Genomic DNA, 26,200 nt, shown 5'->3' with positions numbered 1-26,200 from the left:
AAAAAGTATAAGAATAATATGCAAATTTGGAACTAAAATCGTAATTTTCTCTTTTCTTTTATTATCAAAACTTTTGTGTTATAAGGAAATAGCCCCTGCTTTATGCAGATTTTACGGGATATGCCATCACCCCTTTTTCATCAAACAAAGTTACTCCTTACCTTACACAGCAACATCATGTTTTATTGATATTTAATATTAAATAATTAATTAATTTATATACTCAATATATTATAAGTAGTTTGGTCAATATACTATTTATACACATTTACACTTATTATTGTATATGAAAAAAAATATATTTTCACCGTTATATTACATACGAACTCGAATCCATTCAAAATAAAATAAAAAATTCAGAGTGGAAAAATAAAACTTTGAGTTAAGGGTGTATATGAATGTTGTTATTTTATAAAAATTAACGATCGTAATTGTTTTAGAAAACTAATTAACAATGCTATTTTTTGCATATTTTTTAAAAATTGAGGAGGTAAATTGATTTATTTTTTTATTATTGATGTGCGGCCTTTTTGGGTAGGTAAATTAGAATTCAATTTACCCATTGTATTATTGATTTTGGAAAAAATGTGAATGATATTTGATTATAATTATAACATTTGTAAGCATAAGAATTTGGAGGGGAGCTATAAAAAAGCAAAACTGGTTTTCATTATCATATCCAAGAAAAGTTATCTGAGAAGAGAAACAGATCGCATCCATCAAACAGAAATCATGAATGTGGGGGAAGAGGTGGAGCGACTCAAAGAAGAGATCAAGCGTCTCGGCCAACCCCAAGATGATGGCTCCTACAAGGTCCTTTCTTCTCACATTCTCGATTGCCTTGCAATTTTGACTGGGAATTATCTACGTCTTGTTCTTTTTTATTCGGATCCATGTGAATTGTGAGTTAGTTCATGCTGTTTTTTTTCTGATTATTCTCTTGTTTCTGGATGTTTTCTTCAGCTGGGACCTTGAATTTTTTATTTTTTTTTTTTAATTTGTAATTTAAAAAAGTTCCCTTTGCTCAGTTTTTGGATCCAAGAATGTTTTGCTAGTCTGGCAATAATAATGTTAGCAATCCATACTCTGTTAGTGAGTACGTGGATTTAGATGTTTCGCATCGTATCGTGATGTGATCGGGAGTGATAACTCATGGGAAAAGCAGATTTTGATAAGTGATTTCATTTTAGTGAAGATGCTCAAAACTTGACTTCAGATTGTTGTCCTGGTTAATGAACATATATGAAAAAGTGCTTTTGTGCAACTTGACCTCTAGTTGCTAGCTGCATTGTCAACTGATTGTCTACATAATCGCCCATTATAATTGTAATTACTGAAACTGTGTTTTTCTCCTGTACTGCTTATTTGGTGGATTTTGTGTACTCCAATACATGTGTCTTGGTGTCGAAGGCAAGCTCACGAGCTATGATATTTTCTGATTGGAATTGGAAAATATTGTAACTGTTCAACAAAAACTAGAATCAAACACAGCCGATACATGCATGTGTTCGTCTTCATAATTTTCAGTTTCCACCCAATAAAGACACTGAGGTTATTGGAGATATGTAACCACTTAACCACAGCTACCACCAATTGGTGATCATTATCCAAAGAAGCTGGTATGTGTCAAGTAGATAATGATTCCTCTTGTATTTGTGATTCTGTAGATGTTATTATGAGATCCAGAAAGAATATAGATTAAAGAGAAATTTGGTTCTTTCTTGATGAAGCATGATCATTTATCCGTCAAACTTTTAGATTTGTGAAAGATCACCAGGCGATATTTCTATAGATTTTTACTTCAAATTCTGCAGTACAGTTTTGTGGATTGAATTTAGAGAGAGGCTATTGCCTAGTTGGTAAGTATTACCCCATGTAGGATATGTTCGAATTGGTTGGAGAAGCTTCATAACAATCATGCGGCTGCTGGATGATTGGTTTAGTCTCTAAATTATATTTTGCTCTTTTACTTTCTTGTTTTTGTGTTTGTTCAATGGACGATCACATTTGAGAAACCGGAAATAAGTGTTGGAAGTTTGGAAAGCTGCATCAGATGACAATAGGAACATAATTCATTTAATGTAGAAGACTCCCTTTCCTCTTATACACTCTAAATGATTTAAGAATTCGTACTGTTGTTGGTTTATGAGTCCTGTATGATTATTCCATCCGATTACACCGTAGCAGATAAGACGATGAACGTGTCCCACTGAGCTTATCTTCTGATGGGATCTTGACTTGGCATCTGTCTTGATTATGCAGGTCACATTTGGTGTCCTATTCAACGATGACAGGTGTGCAAACATCTTTGAAGCTCTAGTTGGAACTCTACGTGCTGCAAAGAAGCGTAAAATCGTAACATATGATGGTGAACTGCTGTTGCAAGGAGTCCATGATAATGTCGAAATTACTCTCAAACCAGAAGCAACAGCAAGTGATGCAGTTGTAAGCAGCTGAATATCTGCAATAGCCTCCTGGTAGTTCAGGGGCAAACTTGTTGCACTACAGTGTGGAAGTATTATGCGGATTGAAATCTATGTTGTATTTTATCTCGATGAACAATGGATTGTTCAAAACGTCCAATTTAGGGAAGGCTTGTTGCATTAATTTTTGATGTATTTCCAACTTCCTGGGGTGAGCTTTGCCTCTTGCTGGGCTTTAGTCCTGCTGGATCGTGTAAGTACACAGACGCCAGTTGTATATCTTTCTTACCTTTGCTGAAACCTTTTTACCTTGAATGAAATAAATGTTGATGTAGAACACTGATATCCATCTCCAATCACCTAACGTACAAACTCAGATGAAAGACACTGAAATGGCCTTATTCGTGTCATGCTAAATTGCATGGAAAGATGGGTAAAGTCTGCACTTGATGTTTAACAAGAGAACATATCAAAGTCATGAAATTTGATGTTGTTTGTCTCGATGTCCTGTTGTTAACAGCTCAACATCTCAAACTAAATATGACTGTACACCAGGCCAGAAAAAGATGGTCAGGACCCTAATCTATAATAATCAGTCATCATCACTTTGGATTACATATATATATATAGCCTGTCACACAATTAAGTTACTAATCAAAATTATCGCGCTTTCCTGGCTGTCCCTCTTTGAGAAAATTACCAAGAAAGGAAAAATATAAAGATCCTTAAGAGAGCCACATGATATCATCATGATAGCATGAATGCTTGGAGCAGGCTCTGGGCAGCTTGTGTTTCATCTGGTGTCCCAGATATAACGACAGTTATCTGTGTTGTTCCAGGACGAGGTTCTTGCACTATGACCTTGGCTCCAGATATCTGATACACAAATAAACACATGTTCAAAAAGACCCAGTTGGTAATAAAATCTGAAAATTAAATCAGGTGATTACTTGATAAAGATAAATGACAAAAACAAGGAACTAAGAAATAACAAATGAAAAGATGAGCAAGAAATCTGAATTTCTGACGAGTTTCTTACAGCTAGAAGTTTTAAGCACAAACAGATATATTGTTTACTTCAAGTTTACATGTTTGAAGCCACAGCCCCCTCTTGAGTGTACATATTGTCAAATCTTCATCTTTCTTCCACAAAATGGTAAGTTCAACTTCAACTTATTTTGAACTAATACCGAGTATTAAATACATAAATCACGGATTTAGAAAGGAAACTAGATAAGCCTATCCAGAACCACAAATCTTTAGCAGTGAGTTGAAAAAACAATACTTTAACTATTAATGGGCAAGCGCAACACCCAGAGATCTATGGTCATCAACAACCAAGTTACAACATAATATGCAGCAGAGTAACTGGAGCCAAATTACCTGGCGCAGACGAGACAAATTGCTACCATTCTCCCCGTAAATGGAGCCAATCACATTATCAGGGACAACAATCTCAACTGTCGTGTTTGTCACAACAGCTGATCTGCTTCCACTGCTACACACAGAGAGAATGTATGAGAATATTTTTCTTTATTTAATATACATTTGAATTTTTATATGCATAGAAACAAACCATGTCAATCCGAAGGCATCAAACCTATTCATTACGCTATGAAACCAGAAGAGCTAATTTAAGTAAAGGTCATTGTAACAGATGCGAAATTTACCACATGTTTTTCTTTCTTTTTGAGGAGCCATCACAATGATTTCAAACAGTACAGATTAGAAGCGCTTAATAAACATTATTTGATGGACCATGATCCAGATTACAACTTAACATCAGAAAGACAAACTAAATTCACAACCTAAGTCACATAAAGTAGGAACAAGGGCCAGGGCTGGAGTAGGAGAGTGAGCAGAAAAATCGCAATAGGTTAAGATTGAAAGCACCTTAGGGCATCCATTAATATTAATATTATAGTGCTGTCTTGCCAATTTTTTCCACACATAATTGGAGTTCAGCGGTTGGTTCCATAACTGTCCAATACCTTGTGATCAAGATTCGTGACCTTTTACGAGCTTTTGTGGTTTATTTATCTTATCCTTAAAAGAATTAAAGAAAATGATTAAAAAAAAAAAAGATCAAAACTCTAATATCAGCAAATGCCAAAACATGACTAAGGAAATTAGGAAACACTCTATTTTTCATTACCACTTTGATCAGCCTTAATTTTATTTATTTCCTATCAGAGTAGTACATGAAACAAAAGGGTACCCCTAAGACATATTAATGGTGCATCAGTGGCAGATAATAAGCAGGGTTTGCAGGGTTCTGGTTGGTGCAAAGTGCAAACCTGCCAAGTTCCACACCATTTATAACTGAAGGTGATCTTTCACCAATATCTGTAACATTTCGCTGGTTTACTCCATAAACTGTCTGCAATCAGAACCATCCATACATCACCGAGAATCAGCATAACCCTTCATATAAACCATAGAAAAGTACCAAGTGAAGATTAGATCTTACAGTTGGTGTCAATGAACTTGGTGATGATGGTTGATCTATATTATTGGAAATACCAAGATGATCCATACTCTCACTCAAGGACTTCAGATCGTTGAGATTATCTGAGCCCCCTACAGAGAACTGTGATCCAAATGGAGGTGGATCCCTTACTCTGCCAAAGGCACTATTCTCGGTCCTCGAAAAATTACGATTGCCACTTCCAGTTGACATTCTTATGGAGAACATGTTACTTCGCAATCTGTCAGTCACCTTATATAGAGCATCTTGTACATTTAGAAACTCTCCTGTAATCTGCGAAAAGAACAATAACCTATTAAAGCACATTATATGGCAATCTTTTGGTAAGAGGCAAGATATCTACTTTGAGGCAACTTGGACCAGTACTAGTCTCAAAAGTTATGTCGTACATTGCTTCATCCCAAACTTTAGTTGAACTACGAAGGCCATAAGAACATAAAAGCAACCATTCGAAATACTTGCTTTCAGTAAATTTGGCCAATTTGGGAAAGTATGCCAGAATATTTGGACAACATATGCTAATCAATGAATGATCATTATCTTATGTGAGCAAAATGATAAGTCTGTTTCACCAAGGTCCCTGACAATATGATTGTGGAAGATGTTTAAGGGACAATTTTTAACGTAGGAAAGCATAATAGAGTATGGATAGGTGCTGATACATCAAACCCATGAGGTTTTAGCTTAACAACTCATAAGCATGTTGTCCAGATTACACCAGAAGGTTTCAGTTTACTTCCTTTTCCATCTATTTTCTTGTTCCATGCTCCAGACAAAGAATCAACAAAATGAGTTCTTATAATGACAACAGAATGAATGTGATCAAGTGGAAAGCTTAAGGGTATGATACAAATCATCACTGAAAAACTTTACAGCTGTTTTTACTTGAATAAAACCACCGTGAAAATACAAAATACAACCATTTCTAACTTTGTGAATGCCCATCAGATCAACTGCATGCACCTATACATAAAAATCACCCATCAACAAATCCTGGTAAACTGTACATGTAGGAATGTAGGTAACTTAGAAAAAATAATTCCTTGGTTTGGAAAAGGTCTGTGCAATTGCTCCCGGAGATTTATTGATCATTTAAAACTATAGTACCTGTAGAATTTCATCATTTTCTGAGGCACACTTCGGAACTTGGTTGCCCCCAAATATCCTTAGTGCAGCACCAGTCACCTTTCTCATCTCTGAAATTATTGCACCTCCTTTTCCCAACAAACAGCCAACCTGGTTTGATGGTACCACAACTCGAGCTGATACAAGCGATCCTTTTGCATCTGAATCCATTCCGTTCACAAGACCAGCCTCCATAGACCTATTGAACACAAGAACAGCAGCATTTTGCGCAGGCGAGTATTGGGAATCTACACCCTACGAAAAAATGGCCATAAAAACAGCAAATATCAACTCATGCATATAAACCAACGATCGCAATTGAATGCAAACCAATTACCTCCATTGCAGTAATGGTTATCAACCGTTCATCGCACTCAGCTACAGTTGGCCCGATGCTTATAGAAGCACCAGTTTCAGTTTGAAGAGCCTTGACTATGGATCCTCCCTTGCCAATAATGCCACCAACTCGTTCATTGAGGCAGAGTATCTTAAAAACTATTTCTTGTTGTGGTGTTCTATAGTCCATATTGGAAGCTTTCTCAGATTCTAAAGATGAAGGACCAACTCCTGAGGCATGATTTGCAGAGTTTGAAGGCATCTGTGGGAGTATTGGAGCCCGCTGCAGGGGAAGATCCACAGATGGAATAGGTACAGACTCTGTCTCAAGTGGTCTTGTCCCAAAAGTTCTTGTTCTGTCAAGTGGTGGAAATTCTTGAAGGCGACCAGTGACGGCAACAAGTGCTTTCTTAACTGCCAGAACATTACCTTCAATCTGCAATGAAGTGAATCATTATTTAATTATGGCCGAAGTCAATGGCAGATTAAATTTACTGACTAGAACTTGCCACTCTCACTGCTGAGTACAAGAAACCCAATTGAAGAATCTCCTCAACTGCATATCTTGCTCTCCCATAATCTTGGTTCTAATCTATAAACAGAAAGATCGACCAGGCACAACCATCCTTCATTCCTGTACACTTTCTACTTCCATATATATATAGATGCACATCCCCCAAAATCCAACACCTAATACTTAAATAGGCAATAGTAAATAAATGTATAAATCCAATCTTTATTCATTAAGACGAACCATAATTCAAATTTACAGAAACATCAAATGCAGGACTCGTCTAACATAGTCATAACCAGTAAGAACAACTCGGATTAAAGAACACACAAAATCAAACCAACATTGTAAAATAAAGACCAAACTCAGAATAATTACAACAAAGTAAGAAACCTCCGCACCTCCACGATTTCATCCGTGGGCAACGAGCCTTCGACAGTCAAAACCTTAATTCTGCATCCCGTATCCTTCCTAATTTTCTCGACCACCTTCCCACCTTTCCCTATAACCGCCCCTCCCTGATTCTTCCACACCAACAGCCTGCAAGAAACCACTCCATCAATCGCGGCCACATCATCCCCCTCAGCTGTCACCTCCACCACCCTCTCAAACACCCTCACTATCCCGGCCTGAGCCGCCGACACATCAAACCACTCCTCATTCCCATAATCACCAATACCTTCACTGGCCTCTTCTTCCTCTTCTTTCGCTGCAGCCGCAGAAATTTTAATCTTGTGAATAATAGCTGGCGAGGCAACAACGCTGATAACCCTGTGGTCACTGGAGTCGGTCGGGTCTTCGACCCGGATTTTGCAGTTGGTGAGTTGCTGAAGTTGCTTGATGATGGAACCGGATCTTCCGATGAGCCCACCGATGCGGGACGCATGACAAAGCAGGCGGAAGGCTATATGGCCTGAAGGGACAGAAAGCGGCGGTTGTGGGGGCTTAGAGCGGCGGGAGGCGGCGGAAGTAGGAAGGTGGGTGGTATTATTGGTGTTGGGTTCGTGCATAGTGGTGGAAGTGGTGTAGATAGGACGCTTCACTGGTGGAAAAAGAAGGGAACTTTCCATAACTCTTTCCTACTTGAGTTCAGTACTATACTCCATATATATATACATACATACATATATAAAAGTGAGGAGTGCGTGTTGTGTGTGTTACTGGGTTCTTGTTTTCAACAGATTACAAGTGGGGAGGAAGAGGATGAAGAGAGAGTAGAAGGAGATTAGAAAGATGTGAATCATACAAGCAGCGGAATTTTGAGGGGTATGGGCGTGAGTTGCAGAAGGAGAGGGTCCAATTTTCTTCTTTTTTCTTTCAATTTCTTATTTATTTTCCAAATTAATCTTGAATTTATTTCAGTAATCCATCATCCGTAATTGATCATCTCTATTCTCTTCCGAGGAGACAAAACCATTCCCGTTTGGTTGCATCTTTCTTGATTCTGTTTCTTTTTCACGATTCAAGTCAAACAAAATGCGCATACCATACTGATCCTTAATAAAAGGGGGAAAAAAGGTACATTATAACTCTTGTCCGTAACTCTAATTACATAAAATTCTGTCTTTTGTAAACTTATAAATATGGGTGTCAATGCAATTTGTTTCAAAGAGTACTTGCATATATCTTTGCCTTGGAGAATATAAATTAAAATCACAATACCAAGATGTGCTTATAATTTTATTAAAAAAGTATTCGTAATTATATCAAATTTTAGGAAAAATTTCTGTAATTTACCATTTTGTAAAAAATAGGAAGCATTTGTTTATAACTAAACATAATCGGAAAAAATATAGATGTAATTTATTTGAAGAGGAAAAAGAAAAAGTGTAAACTTGTGGTATTGCATTTTGTGAAAATAGGAGATTGGAAATGATGGATGATGGTTTAGATTAAAGAGGTATTTCACAAGAAAATGGTTCTACATACAAATATAGTGAAGATGAGGAGGATTTGGTCAATTTGAAGACCTCATCTACTCATTTACAGCTAGTGGGAATGCAGTTCCAATTGGATATCCATTATGTGAATAGCAAGAACAAATATCTATCTTATTAGTATCTTCTGCCGTGTCCATATTTCATTCTTCATTCTAGACTTTTAGCATCATCTTGCTTCTTGCCCCTCACTCACTCTCAATTTTGTCACTATTAGGTTGCTTTTTGACCCTACGCTCACTGGGATAGTGATCACCACTTCATTATTGAGGAAACTGTGCCTTGAAGATTATAAATTGCTTCTGAAAATGTAATTTTATGTTACTATATAGGGCCAATGACACAACTTTGACTATTCTTACCAATTGAGCTCACGATATGCTTGGACCGCCTTAGCGTCTCCATAGTCTCTATCTATAGCGTTGGAGAGGGACACGTTCCATTCAGCATTATGCGATAATCTGTCTTTCTTGGATTCTTCCATTCAAGAATTATTGTGTTTTGAGGGGAAAGAAGAAGAGAAAATGGTACTACAAACAGTGGATGTTCTGAAAAATGAAATTCCATTCGAGGAGGAAACAGTAACGATTTTTTCTCCGGCCGGTTTAGTTCTCGTGGACATCATCAATGGCTTCTGCACCGTTGGATCGGGCAGCCTGGTAACAAAACACTTTTCAGTTGCTCAAGATTTAGTGTAAGATTTATGCTGTTGTCTTTGGCTTGTTTGTAGCATATGTTGACGTTGTATGGTCATTTTCAGGCCCCAAGGGAACCCAACAGGCAGATCACTCAGATGATTGAAGAATCAGCAAAACTTGCAAAACTGTTCTGTGACAACAAATGGCCTGTGCTTGCATTTCTCGACTCGCACCACCCTGGAAAACTCGAGCATCCCTATCCTGCACACTGTATCACTGGAACCGATGAATCAAACCTTGTTCCAGGTAGGTAACATGTTCACACCGATAATAGTGTCTGAACTGGTAAGAATGAGACGAATAGGTTTGTTTCTCTGCTTTGTCTGCAGCTCTGAGGTGGATAGAAGAGGAGCCAAATGTGACAATCAAGCGCAAGGATTGCTACGATGGGTTCATTGGTTCGATTCAGGAGGATGGTTCCAATGCCTTTGTTGACTGGGTGAAGAACAACAAGATACGAGTTGTGAGTACTCATTGATTTTTGATACTTCAATGTGATTGCCGTCATTAATGGCACTGACTGGGATGAATTATGTACAGTTGTTGGTCGTAGGTATCTGCACAGACATATGCGTGCTGGACTTTGTTTGCTCCACATTGTCCGCTAAGAACCGTGGTTTTCTCGACCCTCTTGAGGATGTGGTGGTGTACTCCAGAGGCTGTGCTACGTTTGATTTCCCAGTTTCGATGGCAATAAATAGCAAAGACCTTTTAGCTCATCCCCAGGTATTACTCTCATTTGCTCTGATGAACATATGAAAAACCTCAAAAATATAGATCATGAACTCAATCTCTTGCGTCATCTAATGTTCATCATGTCATGGCAGGAGCTGATGCACCATATGGGGCTCTACATGGCTAAGGGAAGAGGTGCCAAGATCGCGAGAGAAGTAATGTTTCATGCTCCAGGGAAGGCATGAGATACCAGTACCTGCAAAATACATAGCTTAACATTTCGTGGTCATTCTCAGGATCATGAAATCAATGTATGCTGCTGTTTAGTTATGTGTGATGAATAAACCCAAACTGTGGAACTGGATTCAAGAATTATTAGACAATATTCAGCTTAGAAGTTAAACTACGATGCAGAGAGAAGGATTGGAACATTTCCTATCTTGGAATGGAACTTTCCCATATATACACAAGGTTATAGAAACTGTTTATTGTTGAATGACGAGAGATTCAGCAGCGGAAATATGTACAAAATATAGCAGATGATATATACATTCTGGGGAAAAATATAGCGAGGGGCAGACCACGCGTTTGTTAGATGAGCCTGTCATCCAGTAACCATTACAACTCAAAATTTTGGTGGTTAGTTTCATGAATTCCTGATGGTTATTTGTGCTAATAGCAAATAAGTCAGTCATGCATGGCTTGGCATGACATAGCTGAAAATTTCCAGCTTCGGTTTCATGAAAAAGAAGTTCAGGACCCGATTATCGCCTCAGCTGCAAAGGGAGACACAGGAAAGCATCAGTACTTGAAAGTAGATGACCTATTATATTAAGCTACATAGATCATCACAGAAAAGAGTCCTCCTCTGGTTGCCCAAAAGAAATATCTAATAATAAGTTGACCAATTCCCTTGTCCAAGAAACTGAGTTGGCATGTCCTTTGACCGAATAAAAATCTGTTTTTTGCACCACAATACTGTGTATAAAGATGCAAAACTAAGTGGGTGTGTCCTTTGGCTGAATTAAAGTTCAATTTTTTGCGCCACAATACTGTGCATGAAGATGCAAGTCATGATATTTGTTCTTTAAGTTTGCCACTGAACAGAAAATTATTGTAATTGCTATTTAACTAAGTTGGGCCTTTCAATTGGAAATCAAATAATCTACCGGTCCATTAAATGATCACTCATTTAACAATCCATGCTGATACAGCACAAAATCCCAATGTTTCAGGCAACTTAAAATCATGAACCAACAACTATGGAGCAAACGGAACTTACCTAAGTAAAAATAAGACAAGGAATATCTGAAACTTGATGTACATGAAGAACTCAATCAAGCAGCCTCAGTCGATGGAAGAATACCAAGTGATACTCAGGGGCCCAATAAACAAAACCGACAACTGGCCCGCCTTTGATGTACTGCACAAATTGGTTCAAAAAGGCACCAATGAGTGACCCTAAAAGCTGATTGGCAAACCATCCAAAAAAAGAAAAAAGTGCACATCCTCAACCAGAAAAACTGTGCAAGTTATTTAGAAATTTGAACCTTTCCATCCAATATTACAAGTTCACCATCAACCCATCGCGGATCCTGAAATCCAGGCTCAGCCAATCTTCCCTGTCCTCTATATCGAGCAATCTGCATCGTGATGCAACTGAAGATAAGCAGACAGGAAAAGAAAGAATTATTCATATGCAATCCATTGTATCATTAGAAAGCATACCACCCCAAATTCTTCAGGGATAATCCCTTTATGTGGAAGCTGATATCTTTTCCCAACTTTTGCACGGAATGCAACCTGCAAATGAACAGATGATACACTTTGCTGAATAGACATGGACCCAAGGAGATTTAATAATAGTTGATTGAACTATTCGGTAACAAATTGCCATTACTCGTTATGCACATGTCTTAGAGACAGTTGAACAGAATCCCATCTCTATCTCGTTATGGCTCTATCATCCTCAATACTATAAAATAAATTTTGGACGACATAATTCATGCTAAAATAATGCCAGCTGATCATATGATACAATATTTGATCAAGTTCCGTGAACTAAGCATCAAGTTGTTAGCTGAAGAGTGCGCTTCCAGATCTTGTCACTGACCAGTTCGTGCTAAAATCTGAATATGCAAGTTGGCCATGTGATATATTCAAATCAAGCTATATGAATTACGTAGGTATGCTGGTGGATGAGTATGCCTCCACGTTGAGCTATTTATGGTAAGTGGTATTATTGGATTGTTATTTTGGTGGGAGATATTGAGCTTATTGGCAATCACCAGTCATAAAAAGAACCCCATCTCTCAATATCTTTTATTGATACAAACAGGTATTACATGCCATGCATGGTTTAACAGCATAAGCATATGTAAATGAGTGAATTACCTGGCCAGCTGGAACATAAGCATCTCCAGTTAACTTAACAGCTTCAACATACTCATAAAATTTAAGTTTTGATGCCTTCTTTGTGCTTCCGTCCTCTTTCCACTGACCAAATCTACGCTTCAAATGAATAACCTCTGAAGTGTAAAGCCCATGTGCGCCAATATATAGTCCTGGTAAATGAATAGATGAGCATCGAACAGCATATAAACATCAGTGACTGTGGCAAAACAGTGAGCAGTATACCCATCCAAGCACCATTATAAAAAAAGTTGAAAAATAAAATTAATCACCATCTAGTGGATCTGAAGATGTTGATACATCAATGCGGTTAAATGTCGTTGACCCAGAGAGTGGCTGACGATTTCGAGCTTGACTGATTGTAAGATTTATTAGTTCACCAACATCTCTAAGAACCTGCATATTTGAACTTGATATTATTTTCCAAATAGATTGACCTTGACAATAACACTTGCAAATAGTAAATGGACCTTCATGCATAAAGGATTCAAACCAACCTTCATGGGGATTTTCCCTTTACCAATGGACTTCATAAGATCAAGCATAACATGGTCAATGCTGCGCTGACTTTGAAGCTTAGACCTTTTCTTTTGTGCAGACTGTCCATCACCACCAGACAGATACTCGTTGACATCTTCCTCTACAGTAATCGTAAATGATAACCTGTCCTTTTTCTCTAGCCTTGCTGGGACGCGAAGCAGGTCTTTGACATGAGCACCACGGGAAATTTTCTGGATGAATCGATCACCAACAACGACCTCTACTGCAATTTGGTTTTGTTCATCTTCCTCAGTTATTCCATTGCTAGAATCCAGTTCGATGTCATTGTGCTCCTCATCATTTTCACTTTTAGCTTCATCTTCAGCATCTACATTTTCTAAGTCATAATCCTTTTCTTCCTCGTCTTCATCTATTATCTGTTCAATTACCTTCGATATTAGATCCCTGTCCACCTTCTCGGGGCCTGTTACTTTCACAACCTTTACTTTCACACCAGGAATCATGTCGCGCAAGACATTATCAAAACTAGAATCATCATCCCTGTCTTCACCATCCTCTGTATCTTCAGGCCTTATATCAAACAGCTTACTTTTGTTGTCTCTTGCATCAAGAGAGTCTATGCTTCTGGAACTCCCTGATGACTTCAAGGATGGAACGTAAAGATCTTGGGGAACTCCTTTTCGCTTTAAGTAAACAGCCTAAAAATCAAGGGACCCAAAAATCCTCCATTTAGTGAAAACATATTATACAGATTCTCTGCAGCTAAAGGAGTCAAGCAGGTCCTGTAATGAATATATACATGAAAGTGTTCCCATTCCTAATAAATTTACATACGTAATGAAAAAATATCCAGACAGCAAACTTCAGCTTTGGGCTTTCATCCAAATAAGAAGAGCAAAAGTTTAAATGTGCTATATGGAGGATCAATCACCAAGAGCATAGGAAATTACCCAGCATTTCACAATGCTTATGGGTGAAAACAGCAAGCAGATGAAGAATTTTCCTAATACAACCATATTGATCAAAATTTCCCCTCAGAAATATGTTGTTAAAACAACAACTTTGCCATTCACCAAATGGAAGTAATAGCATCAACATGAGCAGCAAGAGACAAGAAAACCATGTTACACATTCAAGAAACCATCGACCAAACTTAAACCAATAACAGGTGCACATACTGAAACCATAGAAACAGATTTATGAGGGAAAATGGAATATACCTGCTGCTTATAATAACCCTTGTTATTGTCTGTAAGATATACTTCAAACAAGGGGGCACCATCTGAAGATGTGGCAAGCTGCCTGCCGAGAAACGCAGAGAGACAGAAAATTAATCAACGTCGTGAATCCTGCTCTAAATCAAAAGAAAGCAGTAGAAGTTTAAGATGGAAAGAATCACACTCCCGAGGAAAGCTCTGGCAAATCCTTCTATGACATAATATCACTTGATGCCAAATCAAAAAGCAGAATATTCAACAACTAATGCACATAAATTCGTAGATATAGATGCAGTCCTTTTTATTAAACCTCGACATAATACAGAAATGAAAAGCATGTAATAGATTACGCAATTATATACGCAACATCAAAGTGACCCAGCAAAAATCACAGTGTAAAACTATACCAATGTATTTCGTTGCACCTCATTTTATGACCAAACTTGCGATTTCCAATTCCTCCACATAGTGTTTGAAAATACAAAGAAGGTATGCTAAACACGACTAGCGATAAATTCCTATGCAGGTTGAACTAAAATTAAAACTCAAAGCAGCGGAAGTAATTTACCTGGGACTGTAACTTCTAGCAATATATCTGCCATACTCAGCACTTATATGAATAATACGACCATAAGGATCATCAGCGTCTTCTGAAATTCCAGCCCACCATCCAACCTGAATGCCAGGTTTGGAAAACAAACCTCAAAAACTAAACCAAAATACTGAAAAGTCACAAATATTTTAACAAGCAATGTTTTGAATCAGAATTATGCTGGCATCCTATTGTCTCCACCATTTTCTTTCTAATTCATGTGCTTTTGGTAAGAAAGGTGACAGGACAAATCTGAAATCAAGTCCTCTAACATATTCAACAGAATTGCATGAGCTTTGTAAATGAAATCTCTGACAAATTGTTCTAATGGAAAAGGCCATGTTGTAGCCAGTATATCAGTTGAAATATAGCAAGCTGTCAGAGATTAGTAATACCTGACAAAGAGAAAAATAGCAAAAGACAAATGGTGTTTTAGTCTAGATCAATAGTCAACCATTAGCATCTATAGACAATGGCCATGACATGTGCATTTACACCATACTGAAAACTTTTAGCTAACTCACCAATCCGGCACCAGCATAATCACGCAAGAGTGCTGCATCCCCATAACGCTCTTCATTCACAAATTTCTGCTCTTAGATAAAAAAATGTCAGATTAGTTAGATAATAGGTAGGCACCTATAAAGTCATAAAGGAATAGGGGTATAACAAAACTTACAACACGTGGAGTGCATGGAGATGCAGAAGTAACAAGCATATATGCGTCTGCGAATAACAACATATAATTCCTACCTTCAGATGGGACATTACTTTTCCAACAGTATCATTTGTAGCAGCAGCTGCAATTGCAACTTTAATCCTAGCAGCTTCCTCATAATCCTCTCTCTCAATTGCACTTGCTAGCTGAGACTGTTGAGGTTATAACCATGTTAGTGGCTACGGTAGTGCTTAGTTAGACAAAGGGTAGTTTTCAGAAAGTAGCATTGATGCGGCATTTGAATTTTTAAAGGAGCCCATGAGCTCCTCCATCTCCAAGTAGTAAACATATTTCTTGCCTTTGTTAGTATATTTAACCTGCCATTCATCTTTGCGATAGGGGAAAAAAAGAATAAGATATATTGGAACATGACAACCTACTTTCTGCACTTTGAGTATAATAAAGCAGAACAGGTCGAGCAATCACAATCATCACTCTAGAATTAATTCGCTACATACCAATATTCAATAACTTCCTACTTAAAACAACTAAATTTACCAATAGAACAGCTTCCAAACATCACATCTCTAAAAAATCTGATAAAATTGAATTAATAGAACACCTTCAAAATCGAGACAATGCGCTCCAGCTCGTCAACGTCGACGAAATGCTTCCTCCATCGCTCCCAATCCCACTCCTCCTCCTCTTCTCCCCCCTTCTCCGCCGCCACCACACTCCCCTCCACTCTCTGATCCCTAAACGAACTAAAGTAATCATCAAACCGCTTGATGGCCTTCCTAATCGTCTCCTGGATACCAAAATCCCACCTCCCCGAGTCCTCGCCCGAATCCGACCTATCGCCACCACTACTGCTACTATTCAAGCAACGGCAGCAGAGAGCAGCATCAGAAACCCTAGATACATGAATCCCCGACTGCGACGACCTTCTACTAAACTTAGAGGACATAAACCTGGAATTGGTGAGATTAAGCTTGTGGTGATTGGAATCGGTACGCGGCGACGAAAACGTGGGCGCAGATATCGACGCCATTAATGAATACTTCGCGGAGTAACGAGAAATATACGAATACATACACAAAGGTAATGTATCTATATCTGTAAAACAATAACTGTTTGATGTGTTTTTTTTCCTAAAATATAATAAAAAAAGAGAATGGAATAAAACTGTATGTATTAGTGTGAATAAAGAAGAGGAAAATGGAAGAGGCAGAAAGCAGCAGCAGGAGGAGGATAAGGATGATGAGAGTGTTTTGTGCTGACGTTGGATTTTTACTTTTTCTTTTTAGAGCCACCCGAATTTCGCATTTTTCTTTTATCTATTTTTCATATATATTAGGCACGGGCCATTCAGTATTTGTGTCCATATAATTTATAATGGAAAAATACAAACAACTTCTTTATAATATCAAAAATAAATAAATTATTTTTTTATTAAAAAATAAATAATAATTTATTTTTTTATTAAAAAATAAACAATAATTTATTTTTTTATATTTTTTAAAATAGAATAATTTTCATATATACTATTAATTTATTATAAATGAATATAATATGCAATAAATCATCTTTAATATGTAAAGAAAAACTGTTATTAACATGTAACTTATTGAATTGAGATTTATTTGGGTCGATTTTACTAATAGTAAATTGGTTTAGTAATTGGAAGATAAAAATATTTGGACTTGAATAAGGTGAGTGAAGAGATGGAACAATCTTATTTATAATAAATATATTGTTGAAATTTTATTTTCTTTATTGTATGTCAAATAATATATCTATTAGAATAAAAGAAAAGAAAATCATGTCGGATCCTAGCCCAACAATTTTGTAGCAGGTCAGGGTGGGCCTCGGTTCCGTGCCGGAGTTGGCGGTCGGTCTGACCGCCACTCCTACGCTTGAGTTGAGGGGCTTCGTTGGGGTATTTGTTTTAGAGTTTTTCTCTCGAGGAGTCCAAATTATTTAGATTAATATTTAATAATTAATCCAATGTGTCTTCAAATGTGTACGAAGTTGGTAGAATCTGAATCTAATAATATCTTCCAGGAAACTGCTGAAGTTTAACAACACAGCACACTTGGATATTTAGCCACAGAAGCTTTGCCAGTCCCACAAACAAATACATTGAACAATAACCAGCATTTTTATTTTCGACTGTTGAGAAAATATTTACAAACACAACCAACATCAAGATGCCTTGCCATGTCCACAACAATACACACCCTACTCCAGCAACCAAATTTCCAGCTTCTTCCTCAAGAGGTTTTCTTATTTAACAAGGGATCAGAAATGACTTGCGGCTCGAAATCCGGCTTCACGTAACGACCAAGCAAATCTGCATACATTTCATAACGGGCGGTCATACGAAATCCCCACTTGTCCTTAAGTTGCCGGCAGAGGTTGAGATCCATGTCCGATATCAGCAACCCGTCCCTGTGATGGGATAGAGATGGGGTACATGAGGAATCGGGGGCTGATATATAGCTGGAACCATAAAAATGTCCAAAATCTGCATGCTGTGGCTTCCCGTCTCCTGAGGTGAATGGATTAGGGAAGATTTCAGTCCCAACTCGGTTGATTGCACAAACAAAATAACTATTTGCTATTGCTGCATTGCGTGCCTGCAGATTTGTTCAGCATGGTCAAGCCAATGATGTAAAACGAAAATGATTGAATACCAAATCAGGTGATTATTTTCATACAAGAACCTAACATTTCCGTATTTATTCTAGGTTTAATCATACTGAGACCCCTAAGGTTTAACACTGAACCTCCTATTTAAAACTGGTCAAGGGAGAATTGTAATGCAAAAGAAAAATTATTGTTAGAGGCGTCAGCATAGTTTCCAAAATCACGAGGTTTTCTCGTAATATGTGCAAACTTTAGAGGATGAATATGTGGTTATCAGATTATTTTTCATTGGTTATTAACAAACATTACATTTTTGCATCAAAAAGAGCAAAAAGAGTATATTGGTGCATTTAGATGAAGATGTAGTAAAAAGAAAAAGGGAAAAAGAACAAGGGATACCTCAATGGGCCACATTGGTTCACTTAGTTCACCAACAGTTGCTGAAGGATTAAAGACAATCTCAGCACCATTTAATCCGAAACCTAACCAGTTCAGAGGATGATGTCTTCCATAACATATATTGATGGCAATCTTTCCATAAGCTGTCTCAAACACAGGATGCCCAGTATTTCCTTCCATATAGTATGTACTTTCATTGAAGTCCCCAACTCTAGGTATATGATTCTGCAAACACCATTACAACAATGTTCAGAACTGTTCACTCAGATCCATAGAAAATTCACGCTAAATTCACAATTGTATCAGTATTACCTTTCTATGCTTTCCGATTATGTTACCATTATTTCCAATTACTACAGCAGTATTCCATATTGTCTCCCCATGTTTAATATCCCTTTCAAGAATAGGACTAATAATAACCATGTTGTATTTCTGAGCAAACTCTTGAAGAAATTGCGTTGATTCTCCATCTACTGGCTCTGCGAATTCACACCACTTCTTCTCACGAGTGCAAAACGCAAATGGCATCATCCACGCCTCCTGAAATAATAATTTCATGGTAAATCTTTTCCAAACCAAGATTAATTCATAAAAGCCAGTAAGTTTCATAGCAGAATACCTGTAGGCATAATATGTTGACTCCCGAAGTGCCTGCAGCTTCAATAATAGGCGCCAATTTCTGAAAGATGCCCCTTTTTTGGTCCAACAGTGGTGCTGTTGTTGGAAGAGCAATAGAATTCTGAATCAGACCCACCCTCACGATGCGAGGTTCTCTCAGCGACTCCTTTTCAGCAAGAAAAGAAAATGCCTGCATTCGGGAAGAATTAATAAATCAAGTGGTTCTTTTCAATACTTTTAACTGTAATTAAAATCCAAAAATTTGTGAAGTTCCAACACATTCAACAATATAAAGAAAGTAACTCTTGCTTTGCTAGGATTCACTAGAATTACGTAAGAAAACCATGTAAGAAATAACGTAACCATTATTTCCAAAAACGGGATCAAATATACCTTGATTATCCTATGAACAGGCAAGCGAATATGTATATAAGAACAGTACAATAAGTCAAATCTTTGTTGCATACTTCAGATGCATGCACATCATGGCATGTGAACACAGAGGAGCACTGGACCAAACATTAAGTACTTTAGAGTTTTCTTGTTTTCATCAATCTTCGTGAAAAAAAGAACAATATCAATAAACCATATATCTCAGAGAAGTAGGATACAGTTTTTGGTATACAAGGTTTCTGTGGGATTTATCTACTCCCCCCAACTAGACTCAAACCACAGCACTAGCATTATCCCTTCAAATTATATAAGTGTTTAATCAAAGTAAACCATTCCATTGGAAAAGGAACATATGCCACTAATCTAGTTTAGGCACATCATCAACAAAAATCCCACAACCTGTGTTAGTCATAATTCTTCAAGACTCACATATTGAGAAATATCTCTCTGCCCTGATAAGAAAAAGAACTAGGAAACTACATTTTACCTGTAGATCAAAATCATGCTTTGAAGAGAGGGACTTGGCGGGCTCAGGGATAGCAATAGTATCAAGTGCTCTTCCACAGTTTAGCCCAAGAAGTAATCGGCTGACTTCCTGTTACAAAAAAACAAAAAACAAAAAAAACAATTAACATCATCTTGCAAAACAGTGCGAACATCTCAAGTGAGTCCATCTAGGTAGAAACGATCGTTATTCATATGATGACCTGTACAATCCCCAACTCAAAATCATATCAGAAATACAACAAACGAGTAGACGGATTCAACATAAAAAATTCAATCAGTAACCAAAATCATAAAATCGTCGTTTGACTTACCAACACAAGAACCCACTCCACCCACCAAAAATTAAATAACTAAACAAACAACGATAATTTGACCTGAAAAAGCTGGGGAGAGAGTGAAGATTGGAGGAGTCGGTGCAGAGAATCGAACCCACAAATGGAACCGTCTTTTGCCATCTCCTTTCCCCCGTTTTCTACACTGATTTCATCTCCCCTTTTCTCCATTTCTTTCTCCTATTGGATCGCGCGAAGACGAGTGCGTTGATTCGGATGACCTGATCTGAAAAGGAGTCTGTCAGTTTGAATAATACATCAATAATTTTTTCCCATGAATTATATATCTATATATATATATATTATATGCCACCCATTTGCACGGAATCCCACACAAGATTCCTCATTACCTACTGATAGCTCAATACCCATCTCCCAATAATATAAACCAAAGCCAATCATCGTCTTTCCATTTCTCAAATATATTTTAGAGAATTTTTTGCAAAGCTCTCAATTTTCCTTTTTGTCTTTTTGAATGTTTACTAATGAGTTTTGAATTGTTCTTATGGTGAATTTTAATGTTTTAAATTCATAAAAAAATTTAGCATCTTTTATTCAAGCTAGAGATTGTGCCACACAAATTTATTTAATATATTTATATAATTATATACAATTAGTCCTATATACTAAATATAATTTTTTATTATAAATTTCTTTTTGTGTGTTTTTCTTAAAATAAATGAAAAAACATGCTAATTATCATGAACTCAATTAATGTACTTTCATTTTTTTTTTATTTATTTTAGGTGATAAAGTGCATAATTGAATGATACGAAAATTAACCCCCAAAAACAAAATAATTTAATTGATAATTAATTTCTCGTATAGGGATAGCTTAGTTTGTACACATAACTCATACGAACATAAATATTTTAATCAATTCTCTTTCCATTATATGATTGTCGTTGTAATTATAAGAAATATAAATAAATAACTTATTAAATAATTCAACTTTAAACTTGCATGAACGAAAAATTTATAAATAGGTTGTTATTTTTTTTTTTGCGGTGGGGAATAAGTATATCTATAGATATTTCAATAAAGTCACGTTTTGTCAACAACAATTAGTTATTTTAAGATCCTCCACATTATAAACAATTATCGACCGAAATACACTCGATATCTATACATAATTTAAATTTTTGGTATATTTATTTAATCAAATAAGTAGACGAAAAATTAAATGAATAAATTATCGAAATTAATAAAGTGAAATCAATATGAACTTACATGCACGCAAAAGTATAATTAAGTAAGAGTATATTTCAATTTAAATAAACTGTAAAAGCATATATAATAAAATAGGAATACGGTAAATTTAAATAAATGTCACTGTGGACTATATTTTACCACATATGAAAATGCAACTTCATTTTTGTTTCTAATATATATTTTCTATTTTTATGCTTCCAATTATTTTAAATTTATATTCATTTTTTATATTTATATTTCTATAAAACTTTTATTAAAATTTCTTTTAATTTATTTATTTTAAATAAAAAAATATGATAATTTTTAAAATATAAATTCAAATCGACTTCGTCAGTGGCCCACTTTCAATTAAGCGCTAAGTTAGAATCAGAAATTGGGGAATTTCCATTTCTTGAGGAGCAGGTGAGGTGTAAGAATCTTGTAACAGTACCCGCCCGACGACGAAACTCGCAAATTCTCCTTCATCATTGAGCCTCGAATTTTCCAGCAAAGTCATAGTTGCCGGTGAAGGATGGAGGGAGAGAGCTCGCATGGAGGTGGCGCCCACGCCGTGTCCGGGCCTGATGCCACACAATCTCCTTCGGCGTCCGCCGCCCGTGTTCGGGCCAGGCCCGACTCTTTCTTGATAGCCTGCAGATGCTTCAGCTTCATTACTTCTTTGGCCGCTATCCTGTGCATCGTTGTCAATATTCTCTCTGCTGTCCGATCCTTCAGGAACGGATCTGATGTAATGTTATGTTCTTTATCCTGCTTAATGCTGCTATAACTTCATTATTGCTCGAGGTTTATGTGTGTTGAGCATTATAATTTGTTTTTGTCTAGATATTTGATGGGATTTTCCGGTGTTACGCTGTGCTTATAGCTGTATTCGTTGTCGTTGCCGAGACGGAGTGGGAATTCGTTATGAAGTTTTGGAAGGTTCACTCTCTTTCTTTATCTATATCTTAACGCTGCTTTTTTACCCCCCATATTGTGCGTGTATATATTGGCATTTTGAAATGGTGAAGTTTTCCGCTTCAGCGTAGGCAGGAAGTCGTCATTTTATTATACTTTTGGGGTAATTGATATTGTTGGCGCCTAAACTTTAATCTTGGTATTTTGTCACACACCATTCTTACACCTATCTAATACATACATTCCAATAGCGTGATTAAAGCTAGCAGTTAAATTACTGGAACAGTTTATTTAATTTATAGGTTAGGGGGTAATGAGTGCTTGATCGGGAGCAGATTTGTAGTTCTTTTTCTGAATCATTGTTGAAGTCCTAGTGGTATTTTAAGCTTTTAGACCCAGATGTCTATCACATTGGTTAAGCCCATTTATACACACATGAAGCAACTGAAAAACTTCTTCGCCAAAGCACGCCTTATGTTCCCATAAATCATTGTATATTGGTCAGGATGTATTTATTCAAATTCATGCTGTGTTTGATTAGAATGGGTAGTTGGAGTCAGTGGGTTCCTGCAACGCTTTATGGCTCTTTTCAAGTGATCTTGAATGTTTGCTTCTTGTTTATGCTATTAGGTTGGCCTTAGGAAGGCTTAATTGCTAAACTTCATATACCACTGCTGAAAAGATTTAAAGGTTAGTTTGATGGTTTCTGAATAATGACAATAATTATTTGCTTCACATATCCAAGCTGGTGAATGATATGCCATTTCTGGTGTTGGATCTATTAATCTGAACATTGCTGATTTGACTAACCATACAATAATTTGATGGGATAGGGTTGAAACACTCAAGCAGCTTTTGCAGAGAAGATCTATATTAGCGTTCTCTTAAAAATCTGTTAAAGATTACTTGAACTGTTATTTATGTATACCAATCCATGTGATCATGTATTAAATCTGCGCAATGTGTTGCAGGTTCTGGAGTATTGGGCAGGCAGGGGAATGCTTCAAATCTTGTATGTCCAACTTTTGATTAAACATTTGAATAAAGCCAAGATTTCTTGAGTAACCTTGATTAACTGAACTCCAACATAGAAATTCTGATGTGCTGATGCCAAGTCTTTGACAACGTTAGCTGTTAGCTAATTAACTATCTCCAGCGTAGATTAGTTTAAATCTGGTTGTGATGTTGGTCTGAATCAATCACCCAGATGCCCCCAGTTTTTTGCTTGTCTGGTGGCTATAAAGACCAAGGTTCAACTTGGTAGCTGGTGCTGCTCATATCAAATAGTCAGTAGAAAGAAATCAGTCTGCAGCATTTATATATTTACATGCACCATAAATGCAAAGAAATCAAATTTCACTCGTATCATCCCTATTTATATCTTCGTTCACATGTTTAAGACTTGCTTCTAGGTTGTTGGAGCATGTACTTATCATATTTGTGGTTTTTAGTGTTGCAGTGATGACCAGAGCTTACCCTGAGTATTTAAGGAACCATCAAGAGCTTTTTCTTCTCCAGAGCATAGCTAGCTACCTGCTCCTTGCATGTGGCGTGGTTTATGTTATATCAGTAAGTTCAGATACCATTGCACCTCTTACTTGGCAATAGTTTACTCTCAGATGTCTTTTGTTTGTCCGGCTTACCTTCATATTGTGTTATGTCCATATTTTTCCTAATCTCTCTAGTGGCTATGTACTCGTGCATATTGACTTCTCTTGCTCGAAAATGTGGCCTGTTCCTTTACTTACAATCGGTTTAAGGTCCATTTTTCTAATGGTCTATTAGGGAATATTGTGCATTGGCATGGTCAAGCGTGCTCGCCAGAAAAAAGAAATTTCCAGGGAGCAAGCGATAAGGGATCTTGAGGTAATCCTTTAAGTTGCATTATGTTAAGAACATAAATTGACCATTAAGATGCTAGTTTGAACAATAAGAAAGAGTAAGTTATGTGTGAGTGGGTTAAAAAAAAAAAAGAAAGAGTAAGTTATGTCTTATATATTGTTGTTGCAGTGTAATTTAAAGCTGTATATTTGATCTCTCGACAATATTCTTTTCATTTTTTTCCAGTCTATTTAAACAATAGAATATGGTTACTGGTTTCCGCAGTCCTATTTATGTTTTAACTTGACAAGATTTTGCCCTCTTCCTCCCTTTCTTGCTGGCTGACCTTTGACTGATACTACAAAGAACCCGCTGTTTATCTGGAAGTTAAAATTGCAATTTGAAACAAGTAGAAGTAAGTGTTACTCAACTAGAGAGTGCATGACCTAGAGCGCTCATTATTTTACACCCTAATTGATTCTAGTTCCATCTATAAAAGAAGCTTGAGAACTGCCCCATTATTTCAAAACTTAATGGGTGGATAATTATGCTGTTTTGAACTGCTCCCTTGGCTGTGTAATGTGAAGTTTCTACCACCAATTGTTTTCCTTGCCTCCGGCTTTTGATTGATTGTATTTATGCCTTCTTAGAAAAAATACTGAAAGTTTACATTGAGCTATCAATTGCAGGATCTTGAGCGTCGTAGAGAAGAACTTGAGACATTGTTGCTCCCACATGCTTGATCGAGTCATGGCTATGGGCAGAGAAAAGCTGTACTATGAACCTGGCTGAGCAACATGTCGCAATCCCTGATCCCACTATTCGAACTCTAACAACCACAAATTTAGTTCGAAGAGGAGTTTTTATCTAATGATTGAATCCCATTTTGGAGTCTGTTGTACACTGACAGAGACTTTAATCGGCTATATTCTTAGATCATAGATAACTATGTCGAGCCATCACCCAGTTGTATGCGAAGAATGAACTTTACTTGAGATTGTTTTTAGTATATTCAAATTTCAAATTGATAAACCACACCAGAGTACTACTGTCTCATTGACCATAATTTCCTCTAGTGATAAATATTCCTTATATAACTACTACCAAAAAAATAAAAATAAAAAATCATACATATGCTTAATACACGACAACATACGCTGTGATTTTTCACAGAAAATGAAACATCTGCATAGACTTCGCCAGACCCCAAATTTTGGATTCAATTTTTTTATTTAAGTCTATTGTATTTAATATATATATATATATATACATATTATCTATATAAAATTGATATCAGAAAAATTTTATACTGAAATCGAAGTTGAAAAAAGAAAATTATGTTTTTAATGATACCAAAAGAAGCTACAATAGAAATTAACTTCGATTTTGTTTTATTATATTAAAGTTAACTGGTGATAAAAATATGAAAAAATTGTATAATACCCCCTTGTGTCATGCTAAAATTGCACAAAACTTATCTGTGTTAAATAAATAACCATAAAAGACCCTGTAAATTTTAAAACCCTGTAAAAAAGTCCCCCTCCGTCCAAAACTGACGGAAGTTGTTGTACACACGGTGGAAATGAGAGTAGGGGTCTTTGGCCTTTTTTTTACCCTATTTCAGCTTTTTTGGTAGTGCAATGATCCAAAATACTCTTCTCCTCCACTACATATACAATTTAGCATCTTCCTACAAACATACTACACAAAAATAGGGTTTTAAGGGACAAATGTCGAATTTGTCCCTTTTGTTTGAATATAAATAATATTATATATTATTAATTAAATTAAATTATTATTTA

General features: G+C 36.6%; 6 protein-coding genes across 9 annotated transcripts; 3 read left to right on the top strand and 3 right to left on the bottom strand.

Moving 5' to 3' along the window:
* On the top strand, positions 632 to 2,760 carry LOC105169287 (costars family protein). The gene is made up of 2 exons (XM_011089656.2): positions 632 to 813; positions 2,263 to 2,760. Exons 1-2 carry the CDS (start codon positions 733 to 735, stop codon positions 2,455 to 2,457), a joined length of 276 nt encoding a protein of 91 aa, XP_011087958.1. The 5' UTR covers positions 632 to 732; the 3' UTR covers positions 2,458 to 2,760.
* On the bottom strand, positions 2,876 to 8,405 carry LOC105169286 (KH domain-containing protein HEN4). Of its 2 annotated transcripts, none has more exons than XM_011089653.2 (7): positions 7,285 to 8,405; positions 6,374 to 6,808; positions 6,019 to 6,291; positions 4,894 to 5,184; positions 4,721 to 4,803; positions 3,807 to 3,921; positions 2,876 to 3,299 (listed from the first exon to the last, which is right to left on the bottom strand). In XM_011089653.2, the coding sequence occupies exons 1-7, from the start codon at positions 7,951 to 7,953 to the stop codon at positions 3,171 to 3,173; spliced, it is 1,995 nt and encodes a 664-aa protein (XP_011087955.1). In that variant the 5' UTR covers positions 7,954 to 8,405; the 3' UTR covers positions 2,876 to 3,170. The 2 variants fall into 2 exon arrangements, with proteins under 2 accessions (XP_011087955.1, XP_011087956.1); XM_011089654.2 differs by having other exon boundaries at positions 3,807 to 3,918; positions 7,285 to 8,402.
* On the top strand, positions 9,075 to 10,674 carry LOC105169283 (nicotinamidase 1-like). The gene is made up of 5 exons (XM_011089651.2): positions 9,075 to 9,479; positions 9,581 to 9,764; positions 9,848 to 9,981; positions 10,059 to 10,244; positions 10,346 to 10,674. The coding sequence occupies exons 1-5, from the start codon at positions 9,345 to 9,347 to the stop codon at positions 10,436 to 10,438; spliced, it is 732 nt and encodes a 243-aa protein (XP_011087953.1). The 5' UTR covers positions 9,075 to 9,344; the 3' UTR covers positions 10,439 to 10,674.
* On the bottom strand, positions 10,634 to 16,834 carry LOC105169284 (protein EXECUTER 1, chloroplastic). Its single transcript, XM_011089652.2, has 12 exons — positions 16,196 to 16,834; positions 15,669 to 15,785; positions 15,440 to 15,505; positions 14,892 to 14,998; positions 14,327 to 14,408; positions 13,103 to 13,804; positions 12,878 to 13,001; positions 12,588 to 12,757; positions 11,922 to 11,996; positions 11,744 to 11,836; positions 11,476 to 11,616; positions 10,634 to 10,969 (listed from the first exon to the last, which is right to left on the bottom strand). The coding sequence occupies exons 1-11, from the start codon at positions 16,664 to 16,666 to the stop codon at positions 11,527 to 11,529; spliced, it is 2,097 nt and encodes a 698-aa protein (XP_011087954.1). The 5' UTR covers positions 16,667 to 16,834; the 3' UTR covers positions 10,634 to 10,969; positions 11,476 to 11,526.
* Positions 17,646 to 20,958, bottom strand: LOC105169282 (beta-ureidopropionase). Of its 3 annotated transcripts, none has more exons than XM_020696328.1 (7): positions 20,822 to 20,958; positions 20,514 to 20,692; positions 20,120 to 20,227; positions 19,241 to 19,429; positions 18,934 to 19,161; positions 18,622 to 18,846; positions 17,646 to 18,212 (listed from the first exon to the last, which is right to left on the bottom strand). In XM_020696328.1, the coding sequence occupies exons 2-7, from the start codon at positions 20,640 to 20,642 to the stop codon at positions 17,847 to 17,849; spliced, it is 1,245 nt and encodes a 414-aa protein (XP_020551987.1). In that variant the 5' UTR covers positions 20,643 to 20,692; positions 20,822 to 20,958; the 3' UTR covers positions 17,646 to 17,846. The 3 variants fall into 3 exon arrangements, with proteins under 3 accessions (XP_020551987.1, XP_011087952.1, XP_011087951.1); XM_011089650.2 differs by having other exon boundaries at positions 20,514 to 20,697; positions 20,822 to 20,953; XM_011089649.2 differs by lacking the exon at positions 20,822 to 20,958 and having other exon boundaries at positions 20,514 to 20,810.
* Positions 22,043 to 25,433, top strand: LOC105169281. The gene is made up of 6 exons (XM_011089648.2): positions 22,043 to 22,410; positions 22,506 to 22,601; positions 23,549 to 23,589; positions 24,029 to 24,146; positions 24,363 to 24,443; positions 25,088 to 25,433. Exons 1-6 carry the CDS (start codon positions 22,195 to 22,197, stop codon positions 25,139 to 25,141), a joined length of 606 nt encoding a protein of 201 aa, XP_011087950.1. The 5' UTR covers positions 22,043 to 22,194; the 3' UTR covers positions 25,142 to 25,433.

Source organism: Sesamum indicum, linkage group LG8 (assembly GCF_000512975.1).
Source record: "Sesamum indicum cultivar Zhongzhi No. 13 linkage group LG8, S_indicum_v1.0, whole genome shotgun sequence".
Classification (NCBI taxonomy): Eukaryota; Viridiplantae; Streptophyta; class Magnoliopsida; order Lamiales; family Pedaliaceae; genus Sesamum; species Sesamum indicum.
Note: the sequence above shows the minus strand (reverse complement) of the source record. Positions and strands in the feature narration are given on the sequence as shown.